Source organism: Piliocolobus tephrosceles, chromosome 1 (assembly GCF_002776525.5).
Source record: "Piliocolobus tephrosceles isolate RC106 chromosome 1, ASM277652v3, whole genome shotgun sequence".
Taxonomy (NCBI): domain Eukaryota; kingdom Metazoa; phylum Chordata; class Mammalia; order Primates; family Cercopithecidae; genus Piliocolobus; species Piliocolobus tephrosceles.
Window position 1 is genome coordinate 168,414,447 of NC_045434.1, and position 12,801 is coordinate 168,427,247.

General features: G+C 41.0%; 1 protein-coding gene across 2 annotated transcripts in view; it reads left to right on the forward strand.

Annotated features, from left to right (window-relative positions):
• Positions 1-12,801, forward strand: part of NDC1 (NDC1 transmembrane nucleoporin) — a 68,970-nt gene that overhangs the window by 44,215 nt on the left and 11,954 nt on the right. For both annotated transcript variants that reach the window (XM_023188209.2, XM_023188218.1), the window contains 2 exons: positions 1,015-1,078; positions 2,949-3,049. In XM_023188209.2, coding sequence (XP_023043977.1) covers positions 1,015-1,078; positions 2,949-3,049 — 165 coding nt within the window. The remainder of the gene's footprint in view (positions 1-1,014; positions 1,079-2,948; positions 3,050-12,801) is intronic.

Here is a 12,801-nt window from a genome sequence, read left to right on the forward strand (position 1 = left end):
GTTGGCCAGGCTGATCTCGAACTCCTGACTCAGGTGATCCACCCACCTTGGCTTCCCAAAATGCTGGGATTACATGCATGAGCCACCATGTCCGGCCATCCCAGGCTGGAATGCACTGGTGTGATCTTGGCTCACTGCAATCTCAACCATCTGGATTCGAGCAATTCTCCTGCCTCAGACTCCCAAATAGCTGGGACTACAGACGCATGCCACCACACCTAGCTAATTTTTGTATTTTTAGTAGAGATAGGGTTTCAGCATGTTGGCCAGGCTGGTCTCAAACTCCTGACCTCAAATGATCTACCCACCTTGGCCTCCCAAAGTGCTAGGATTATAGGCATGAGCCACTGCTCAGCTAAGTTTTTTGTTTGTTTTTTTTTTCTTTTTCTTTTTGTTTTTGAGATGGAATTTCACTCTTGTTGCCCAGGCTAGAGTGCAGTGGCGCAATCTCAGTTCACTGCAGCTTCCACCTCCCGGGCTCAAGTGATTCTCCTGCCTCAGCCTCCTGAGTAGCTGGGATTACTGGCGCCTACCATCATGCCCAGCTAATTTTTTGTATTTTTAGTAGAGACGGGGTTTCACTATGTTGGCCAGGCTGGTCTTGAACTCCTGACCTCGTGATCCACCTGCCTTGGCCTCCCAAAGTTCTGGGATTACAGGCCTGAGCCACCGTGTCCGGCCCTAGCCAAGTTTTTTAAAAAGAGTTTCTGTAACCATTCACTTAAGTGATCTTTGTACTAATCCTCCGAGGTGGTTTGAGTATATGTAACTTTAAATTAGAAACTGAGGCACAGAGATTTAGAGACTTGGCAAGAGCCACACAATGAGTTGATGGTAGAATGCTTTGTTGTATTAAATGAGTAATTACCAAGTTAAATATAAAATAATTTATTTTAAATTTTAATTCTTGAGAGGCAGCTGTGAATTTTTTGTTTTATAGTCTACATATTTAATTAAAGGAAATAATGGAGTTTTCAGGGGAACTCACTTAAATGTTTTTGTTTTTATTTGTAGCACCCAGAGGCCTCCATTCAGGCTGTTTTTTCAGATGCCCAAATGCATATTTGGGCATTAGAAGGTAAGCAATGGCTGTGAACTGTAACTGTGATTTTAACTGTCAGTTAAATATTGAAGTATCATCCATGAAAGATGAAAGGTCAGTTCTGGTCCTTGATCTCAGTCTTTGAATGTACAGATTCGTTTTTATATCTTTGTTTTATGTGGATCATTTTGAAAAATATATTTAGGCGTACTTCGATTTGGGCACAATTTTTTCTTGTATGTAAGCAGAGAAACTGAGCCTGGGTTCTTTTTTTTTTTTGAGACAGGGTTTTGCTCTGGTCCAGGCTCAAGTGCAGTGGTATGAACATGGCTCACTGTATCCTCGACCTCCTGGGCTCAAGCAATCCACCTCAGCCTCCTGAGTAGCTGGGGCCACGGTTGCACACCACCACGCCCTGTTGATTTTTGTTTTAAAAAAATTTTTTTGACCAGTTGCAGTGTCTCACGCCTGTAATCCCAGCACTTTGGAGAGGCTGAGACAGGTGGATCACCTGAGGTCAGGAGTTCGAGACCAGCGTGGCCAGCATGGTGAAACCCCTTCCCTACTAACAACACAAAAATTAGCTAGGCATGCTGGCATGCGCCTGTAATCCCAGCTACTCGGGAGGCTGAGACAGGAGAATCACTTGAACCTGGGAGGTGGAGGCTGCAGTGAGCCGGTATCACGCCACTGCACTCCAGCCCGGGTAACAGAGCGCAACTCCTTCTCAAAAAAAAAAAAAAAAAAAATTTTTTTTTATAGAGACGAGATTATCCAGTCTGGCCTCGAACTCCTGGGCTCAAGTCATCTTCCTGTCTTGACCTCCTGAAGTGCTGAGATTACAGGTGTGAGCCACCACACTTAGTCTTTTTGGTTGTTTGTTTTAAGAGATGGAGTCTTGCTGTGTTTCCCAAGGTGGAGTTCAATGGCATGATCATAGCTCACTGCAACCTTGAACTCCTGGGCTCATGCAGTCCTCCTGAGTAGTTTGGACTACAGGTGCATGCCACCACACTCAGCTAAGTTTTATATTTTTTGTATAGAGACAGGGTCTTGCTATATTGCCCAGGCTGTCAAGCCTGGATTCTTTTATATCTTTCTCTACTTCAAAAAAGTGCAACAGATAGATTGTTTTTAACTTATGTTAACTTATGTTAATGAAAACTTAGTTGTTAAAGAGCTGTTTCTTTTCATCATATAGATACAGCCTTCTCAGTGCTTAAATGATGCTCAGAGGCCTTTGCTGACCATTCTCTGAAAAGTATCACCCTCACAGCTGTATGCCCTTACCACATGTTTCTTTTTTTTTTCCTGGCACATATCATTTCCCAACACTATATTATTTTTAAAATTTTCTTCCTAATAGAATGTAAAGCCAGAGACTGTTATTTTATTCATAACTAATGCAGTTAAGTACTTTTTTCAGTGCCTATTCCGATTTTTTTTGCCCATTTTTGTATTAAATTGCTCCTCTCTTTATTTATTTATTTATTTATTTATTTTTACTTTTTATTTTCGAGACAGTCCCACTCTGTTGCCCAGGCTGGAGTGCAGTGGTGTGATCTTTGCTAATTTCGACCTCTGCCTCCTGGGCTCAAGTAATCCTCCCACCTCAGCCTCCCGAGTAGCTGGGACTATAGGTTTGTGGTGCCACACCTGGCTAATTTTGTATTTTTTGTAGAGAAGGGGTTTCACCATGTTGCCCAGGCTCGTCTCTAACTCCTGGGTTTAAGCGATCTGCCCACCTCAGCCTCCCAGAGTGTTAGGATTACAGGTGTGAGGCACCATGCCCAGCCTTTATTTCTTTTTATATTCAGAATATTAATCCTTCCTAAAATAGATGTATTTCAAATAGTTTTGCCTAATTTTGATTCACTTTTAACCTTTTTTTCTTTTTTCCCTTGAGGTCTGTCGCACTTAGTAGCAGCATCATTTACAGAGGATAGATTTGGAGTTGTCCAGACTACACTACCAGCTATCCTTAATACTTTGTTGACACTGCAAGAGGTAAGCAATCTATGGGCTGGGAGGGGGTAGGGGTCATCTTCCCCTCCCACCGAGTGCTTTGCTTGTTTCCTATATATCACATTTATCGAGTGACAGAACTTGTTGGAAGTTAAAATAATGTACTTTTTTGCTCTCAGGAAATTACAATCTAAAAGACAGAAAAGAGGCTGGTGTGGCTTATGCTTATAATCCTAGTGCTTTGGGAGGCTGAAGCTGGAGGGTCACTTGAGGTTGAGAGTTTGAGATCAGCCTAAGCAACATGGCAAGACTTGGTTTTTACAAAAAATAAAAAATTAGCTAGCCATAGTGGTGTATGCCTGTAGTCCCAGCTACTCAGGAGCCCGAGGTGGGAGAATCATTGGAGCCAGGAGTTTGAAGCTGCAGTGAGCTACAATTCCACCGCTGCACTGCAGCCTAGGTAACAGAGCAAGACCCTGTCTCTCTTTTAAAAAACAAAACTAAAAGTTTAGGAAGAGAAAACTTTTAATCTGCTTATAACATTTTACAGAAACAAAAAGAAAGTATACTAAACCTGTAGGGTATGCCTCTGGTGTTAAACACATTGTTTAAAATACTAGACTTCTATTCACTGACCAAAGTGAATCCTTACACAATTTGTAGCTACTGAAAGTGACCTGTAATTAAATGACCCATTCAGATAAAGTGCCCTTTTGGGTTGAGGCTCAAGAGCTGAGGCCAATAGATGCCTATCGCCAGGCTTGATGGCTAGTTTTAACTAATAGGTTTTCTTGGTCCTAGACTTAAAGAAGGGCAAAAAATAAAACACATGCTTTCTGCTTTGCAGCAGGCTTCTTTTTCTAACTTCATGTTGGTTGGTACTTTTTATGTCACCTTATGTCACATGACAGCTGTAAACACTAAGTGCTAGAGGCGTGTAGAGATAGCATCTGGAGGCCAGGTGCAGTGGCTTGTACCTATAAGATGGGCAGATCACCTGAGCTCAGGAGTTCAAGACCAGTCTGGGCAACAAGTTGAAATCCTATCTCTACAAAAAAAAAAAATAGAAAAATTAGCTAAGCACAGTGGTGTGAGCCTGTAGTCCCAGCTACTCGAGAGGCTGAGGCAGGAGAATTGCTTGAACTCAGGAGGCGGAGGTTATAGTGAGTGGAGATCGTGCCACTGCACTCCAGCGTGGACCACAAAGCGAGACCTTGTCTCACAAAAAAAAAAAAAAAAAAAAAATGCATCTGGTGGATATAGTAGGCCTTCTGGAGGAAGTGGAATTGAACTAGGCTTAAATGACAAAATGATAAAACTGGTGCATCTTTTGGTCTTGGGAAACCATTTAAAATATGAAGAGAAGCTTGGGCAACATGATGAAACTCTGTCTCTACAAAAAATTTTTTAAAAATTTGCAGGGTGTGGTGGTGTGCACTTGTAGTCCCAGCTACTTATGAGGCTGACGGGGGAGAATCGCTTGAACCCAGGAGGTAGAGGTTGCAATGAGCCAAAATTACGCCATGGCACTCCGGCCTGGGTGACAGAGTGAGACCCTGTCTCAAAAAAATAAAAGATAACAAAGAGAAAATATGCTTCTCCATTTCTTTCTTTAAAACTCAATTCGTTTTACCTATTAGAAAATCTTACCCATCAAAACCAGTGATTTTTTTGCTTTGAGCACTTTTTGTGAGTACTTCCTCGTCTGTGTTACTTGAGATGTGTGTGCCTACATGGATAGTTTTACTATTTGTACTCTTTCCCAAGTGCTTTTCTGTAAATAAATAGTTTCCTAGTAATTCCCTACAGCTTCGAGTATTTGGTTTTTCTGACTGCACAATAGGATGACCATGATTTGGGCATATCTTTGATGCTCATAACATTATTTTTTTTCACTCTTGCAGTGTAGTTAAAATAACAATAATGGTACAGTGCTGATAGTCTAGAGAGTAATTTGATATCATTATTATTTGATCTTTATAACTATCTTGTGAAGTCAGCAAGGTGGAAGTGTTTTCACCCTTTTTTTTTTTTTATAGATGAGGGAGGCTTAGTAGTGCAGCAACTTACCTCAGATCGCACACACAATCTCCTAGGTGGCAGAGCTGGGACTAGAGCCCAGTCTGATTGCAGGGCATTAGCAGTGCAGTAGACCTGGGAAGAAGCTACAGATCCACATCCCTTCCCCGCTTTTTTTTTTTTTTTTTTGAGACGGAGTCTCTGCTCTGTTGCCCAGGCTGGAGTGCAGTAGTGTGATCTCAGCTCACTGCCACTGCCGTATCCCGGGTTCAAGTGATTCTCCTGCCTCAGCCTCCTGAGTAGCTGGGAGTACAGGTGCATGCCACTATGCCCAACTGATTTATGTATTTTTTTCTTTCTTTCTTTTTTTTTGAGACAGAGTCTCGCTCTGTCGCCCAGGCTGGAGCGCAGTGGTGCGATCTTGGCTCACTGCAAGCTCCGCCTCCTGGGATCACACCATTCTCCTGCCTCAGCCTCCCCAGTAGCTGGGACTACAGGTGCCCGCCACCATGCCTGGCTAATTTTTGTATTTTTAGTAGAAACAAGGTTTCACTGTGTTAGCCAGGATGGTCTCTATAATCTGCATTAACTCATTCTTGAGAGTGGAGTCCTCCTGACCTAAACACCTCCCATTAGGCCCCACCTCTCAACACTGGTGCATTGGGGATTAAGTTTCTAGCACATCCTTTTTGAGTGACAAATTTAAGTCATAGCAGGCCCTGTTTACTTAGAAACAGGGGAGTTGGAATGGAGAATACTTTGGAGGGGCAGAGTAGAACAAGGCAAAGAAGCATATTTTTGGATGTTGAGAAAAGATGGAACAAAGAGAAGAGGACCAGTGACCTGATACTTAGCTTCTCAGTATAAAACTCCTCCTTATGTGGGCTTATAATGTCTATTTTCCCTTAAGCCACATCATGGTCAACCTTTTGGTAATGCTCTGCCATCATCAGATTTTGCAAACTGCCTCACAGTCTTTTTTTTTTTTCCCCCACTCTATATCCTGAGGTTGATTGTAATGAGTAATTCAGAGTCTGTGTGGGTAATCTGCCCGACACCCTGTCTGCACAATTCGTTGACTTCCTCCTCTTCACTACCCATTTGTATACCCTCTCAACCCACAACTATCACCTAGGCCCAATTATCCCCTGAATACTCCACCGCCAGAGCTTGAAACTCCAGGATTCTACCCTGTAAGCTAGAGTCCTTAAATGTTTTTGTTCCAAAGATTCCTTTGGCAGTCTGTTGAAGCCCATGAACTTCTTCTCAGAATCATGTTCTTAAATGCATGAAGTGCTCAGGATTAGAAAGAAAATCAGTTATATTGAAATATAATTATCAAGATGTTAAATTTATGATACAGTAATATGTGGTTTTTAATTATTGCATTACATAACAAGATCTGTCAGTGAGTCCAGTAACTTATTTTGAGGTAGGGATAAGATGAATGGTATTTCAGGATAACTGTAACAATTGTATTGGGATATGGAGATATTGGTGATTTCTGTTGGTGACAAAGTCACAGGAACTGCTAATGCTACTACGATTTGTTGCTTACATTCATAGTTGAAGGAAATGCTAGATTTTAATTAGATCTTAGTAAAGATAAATGTGTAATTCAAGTTTGTACCCCCGGAATTTTTCCCTTAGGTCTATGGACCCAGTGTAAGAGCCCTTGCTCCAGGCGCAGCCCTTTCATGTCCTTGCTGCTTCTGTACAGTTTCTTTGATCCTACCAGGATTTCCAGTTCCTTTTCCCCATGTTCTTTGCCTTTCAGCTCCCTCCTGACTACGTATATGCCTTTCTGTATCCAGTTTGGACCTTGTAGTCTGTTATTTCAACCACTTTGTTACCGATTCCTTCAACTCCTTTGTCCCCATGTCCTTGAGCTGCACCCATGTGGCAGTTCCACTATCCACCCATTCTCTTGCCGATCCCTCCTGCCTTGCTTCAGGATCTTGGCATTTTTGTCCTGAATTATTACATCCTCTTGCCCCTATAGACCCTGAGTTACTTTGTGCTCTCATTCCAGCCACTCTGCTATTCCCATGAGTCCTCTGCTCTTATAACCACCATAGACTATTCAGTCTCTGCCTCCCACCAAATATATCTTATTTTCTTAACTTGACTCTAACTCTGCACATGCTGCCTTTTCTTTCCTTCTTTGTCTAGAACATATTTTTCTCTTTTGGTCTGACACTACTCTATAACTCCCCCTTCAATACTTTATTGTCTTTGTTGACTTTTATTGTCTCCTCTTCATATTAGCCAGAGTAGAGGTGGGGACTTTGTCTTACCTCTCTTCCCATCATCTGATATAGTAGCTGGCAAATGACAGGCACTTATTAAATGCTTGTTGGATGGCTGCTGGATTGCGTCATTGCTGGTTCGGTAGACAAAGGCTTCTGTTTTGGGGCTTAAATTTAGTGACAGTTCTGATGCAATGGGTTGATTAAAATGCTCCCAAACCATCTTTTTGTTTTGAGAGGCAGGAATGTGATGTGACTCATATGATCCCTGTTATATATTTTTGGCTTTCTGTTCTTTGGTCTAGAAGGGATCAAAGTGAAGACAGTAAGTTCTAAGTATCTCTGTAATTTAAGGCAAGTTGTACATTACTGGCTTCTGGGTGTTACTAAGGAACAATTGTGTGGAACTGTTCTATCCTTTTGTTTTACTTTTCAGTATCAATAACATCAGCCATTTCACTGAATCATTAAAGGCAAAATGTGAAAGGGAAGGGGAGCCTTTCACTCTTCAAACTATTCAGAGGGCAAGGAGTAGAGTGATGGAAATGCTAGCTAGCCCAGTGGTTTCTGCCAATGGCCAGACCATCCTGGAGATCACAGTTATTATAAGGGACATACATACTTTCATTTGAATGATTACCATTTCTCCAACATGTTTGCAGCTGTTTTCTCAGATGTTTTTACATGCTGTTTTGGTTAATTAAAATACAAATTCATTTGAAAACATTGCTGAATTCATAGTAGTTATTTCCTTTATCAGTGGATGGACAGCAAGTATTAACCTCTGGAAGTCCACGGGATTTTATTGTTGTTTTTAAAAAGGGTGCTTACATACAAAATATTAGGAACCAAAATGACATATTTTATAATTAAAATTTTTTGGCTAAATGCGTTGGCTCATGCCTGTAATCCCAGCGTTTTGGGAGGCTGTGAGGCAGGAGGATAGCTTGAGGTCAGGAATTCATGACCAGCCAGGGCAACATAGAGAGACAGTGTCTATAAAAAACTTTAGGCCGGGCGCGGTGGCTCAAGCCTGTAATCCCAGCACTTTGGGAGGCCGAGACGGGCGGATCACGAGGTCAGGAGATCGAGACCATCCTGGCTAACATGGTGAAACTCCGTCTCTACTAAAAAATACAAAAAACTAGCTGCGCGCGGTGGCGGGCGCCTGTAGTCCCAGCTGCTCGGGAGGCTGAGGCAGGAGAATGGCGTAAACCTGGGAGGCGGAGCTTGCAGTGAGCTGAGATCCGGCCACTGCACTCCAGTCTGGGCGACAGAGCGAGACTCCGCCTCAAAAAAAAAAAAAAAAAACTTTAAAAATTAGCCAGGTGTGATGATGCTAACCTATAGTTCCAGCTACTTGGGAGGCTGGGGCTGAAGGATCATGTAAGCTCAGGAATTTGAGGCTGCAGTGAGTTATGTGACTGTCCTTCAGGCTGGGCAACAGAGTGAGACCCTGTCTCTAGGAAAAAAAAAAAAAAATTAAACTTAGTAAAATATACATAACATAAAAATGACAATTTTTAACCTATTTTTTAGTGTATGGTTCTATGACATTGAATATATTCACATTGTTATGCAGTCATCAGCACCATCCATCTCCAGAACCTTTTTGTTTTTAAAATATGTTTTACATTCTTTATATAGCCTTGGTTTCTGTGGAAAGGCCAATGTCATCCTGATGAAGTTGATCAGCCCTATCTATGATATTTTTTTGCCTCGTCATTTGAAGGTCAAATTTTGATGTACTTGGAATATTGATGTTTACCTTTATGCCATTCACAGATCCATCCCTCCAGTAACTATTTAATTATCAAGCAGTTAGCATGTGATACGATACAGAATGGAAAAAGACAGGGTTCCTGCCCTCCAGGAGCTTCCAGGATGTAAAACAGATAATCATACAAAGAACTACAGTTGTAGTCAGTGCCACAGTGCCGCTGTGCAGAGAAATGCAGGATGAGGCTGGGCACGGTGGCTCACGCCTGTAATCCCAGGACTTTGGGAGGCCGAGGCGGGTGGATCACCTGAGGTCAGGAGTTTGAGACCAGCCCGGCCAACATGGTGAAACCCTGTCTCTACTAAAAATACAAAAAATTAGCCGGGCGTGGTGGTGGACGCCTATAATCCTAGCTACTTGGGAGGCTGAAGTGGGAGAATCGCTTGAACCTGGGAGGCAGAGGTTGCAGTGAGCTGCAATTGTGCCATTGCTCCTCAGCCTGGACAACAAGAACAAAACTCTGTCTCAAAAAAAGAAAAACAGAAATGCAGGATGATCAGAGAACATATGACAGGTGAATCTGAGCTAGTCTTGCAAGTAGGGGATAGAGAGATGTCAGATAATTAATGGCTCCTGGAGAAAGTAGGGGTTGGAAGGAGGAATGGGGGAAAGAAAGGAATATTCTTGAGGGCCGGAGCTATGGATTTGAAGTCCCAGATACCCTTGACCAACATTGTACCAGTCAGAGTCTATTCTTGGTTTCTGTAAAGTCCTATGCTGCTTTACCTAATATTTGCATAGTATTCCAAAAGAAATTGTTTAAATTTTTTTTTTTGTAAAACCCTGTGAGGTTAAAAGAAGGCTTATTTTGCACGCTGAAGTCTCTTTCAGAAACTGTTTTCTGTATGAGTACAACTTATTCATGATTGTACCTAGTAAATGGTTGAGTCAAAATTGGAAACTAGGGTTTTGAACCCGAAGTCCTTTGCAGGCCACCCTTTTAGATACCTTTGGGAGAGCTTGGCAGAGGTTTGCATTTCTTAACCTCCTTTTTCACAATAGAATGGCAGTATGGCAGATGTGTCAAAGTGTGAGATCTGGAGTCAGACGGACTTGTGTCTGAATTCCAGCTTCTACTGTTTCCTAGTTGGAAAATAACATTTATTATATTTCTTTGAATCTAAGATGCCATTAATTGGAACATATATCTTCATTTCAGAAAGCATAAAATGTAAAAACAAAAACAAAAAGTATAGAACCAATAAATATGGCAATCTCTAAACATCAGTTTTTATATCTGGAAGATGGGAACGATGATAATGGTAGCTAGCTAACTCATAGGGTTGTGAAGAATAAATGAGATTATCTCTGTAAAGCCCTTGGCATGTTAATAGGTGTTTAGTAAAGGTTGGCTCTTATTACTTTGTTGTCATTATTCCTATGCTGCATGACTTTTTTTTTTTTTTTTTTTTTGCGTGACAGTCTTGCTCTATCACCCAGACTGGTCACTGCAACTTCACACGCTGGGCTTAAGTGATCCTCCCACCTCAGCCTCCTGAGTAGCTGGGACCACAGGCATGCACCACTATGCCCAACTAGTTTTTTGCACTTTTAGTAGAGACAGGGTTTTGCCATGTTGCCCAGGCTGCTCTTGAACTCATGAGCTCAAGCAATCTGCCTGCCTCGGCCTCTTAAAGTGTTGAGATTATAGGCGTGAGCCACTGCATCCAGCCACACGATAATTCTTATACAGGAGAAAAGATCTTTCAGATTAAAAGAAAGGCTAAAAAAAGTATTGCTGTCAATACTATTAGCAAGCAATCTAGCAGACATAGTGTCAGATACCCAGTTTAAACTATTCATATATTATCTTCATAATTTTTGTCATAACTATATTATCACATACTGTTGTCATTTAGTCATATCTTATTTCCCTGAGCTTTTATTTACTTAGTGTTTTAAGTCATTCATTTATTCTTTTTTTTTTTATAAAGAGATAAAGTCTCCCTTTGTTGCCCAAGCTGGGCTCCAACTCCTAGGCTCAAGCGATCCTCCTGCCTTGGCCTCCCAAAGTGTTGGGATTACAGGCGTGAGCCACCACACCCAGCTAAGTCATTTGTTTTAAACATAAATTTATTTAAAAGGAAATTTTATGACTATTGTAAAGGAAAACTAGTTTGACTTGCTACAAATAGAATATGGGTCTATAGTCCTTTATCTCAAACCCTAACATATATTTCAGAATTCAGATGTTTTTTAATTTTAAAAATGTGACATAGTGTGTGTGTATATATATCATATACTACATTACATTCCTTTTGGTATCTGAGGTAGAATCCCCTTAATCAGATACATTAATGCTTTTCTCCGGTTAACTCTCTGAATATTCAGATTAAGTGGGGTAAAGTGGAATGAAGACTGTAAATAGCCTTTGTCAGCACAGGTCATGTTTTACTGCCAGATGAGTCCAGGTCAGGTCAGCTTTGCCACCAAAAGATTTACATCTTTTGTTACAACATCACATCACTTTAAAAAAAAAGATTGGGCATGGTGGCACACACATGTAATCCCAGCACTTTGGAAGGCCAAGGCTGATGGATTGCTTGAGCCCTTGGTCAATATGGTGAAATCCTGTCTCCAACAACAGCAACAACAAAATTTAGGTGGGGAGGTGCACAAGCCTATAGTCCCGGCTACTTGGGGGCTGAGCAGGGAGGATCACTTGAGCCTGAGAGGTCAAAGCTCAGTGAGCTGTGATCATACCACTACACTCCAGCCTGGGCAACAGAATGAGATCCTGTCTCACAAAGAAAAAATAAGGTTACAGAAATTTTTTTGTTTTCTGTGCTTTTTGATATCAGATTAAGGATAAGACAATTAAAGTGAGAAAAGTCAATGATTTTAAATTCTAGCTTGATACTCTTATTTGCTGAGGTCTCTAAACCTGAGGCCTGCTTATCTTTTGTTACAAATGTGGCTAGTGTGAGATTAGTGAGAATAAGAGAGGGGTTAAGGGCACATTTACTCTAAACTGAGATTTTCCTTCTTAATTTAATGCTTATACCATTAGGGTGTGTTGGACCTAATTGATTTTTTGCATTTCTTTTTTGAGCATTTCTAACTATTTATAAAGATTGCTATTTTAGGACCTTTATTCTTTCTTAGAGGTCTTATACAGAACAAAGAGAGCAATTACTTATTTAAAAAATTCAACAAGTTTGGGTGTGATGGCTCACATCTGTAATCCCAGCACTTTGAGAGGCTAAGGTGGGAGGATTGCTTGAAGCCACGAGTTCAAGACCAGCTCAGTCAACAAAGCGATATCCTGTCTCTATAAAAGGTTTTAAAAAAATTAGCTGGGTGCTGTGGTGTGCACCTGTAGCCTCTAATAGTGAGGAGGCTGAGACAGGAGGATTGCTTGAGTTTGAGACTACAGTGAGGTATGATTGCACTACTGCACTCCAGCCTGGGCAACAGAGTGAGACCCTGTCTAAAAAAGCAAAAAAAAAAAAAAAAAAATCAACAAAATGTGTTCTCTTGCAATTATCCATGTATGTCTGTTGGGCCCTTTTAAAATCTAAGGTATATTATAGATCTAGTGATTATACATTTTCACTATCTTGTAACAAATTGCTGTCGATTATCCTAGGAATTATTTTATCATTACTCATTAGTTATTATGTTGTAAAAAAAGACTGATATGAAAACAGAAGAATGATAAAATCATGTAGTATTGCATGATTTTTCATGAAAAGCTATATAAAAAGTCTAGACACACATCTTTGTAGTCTTTTTTAAAGTTTTCA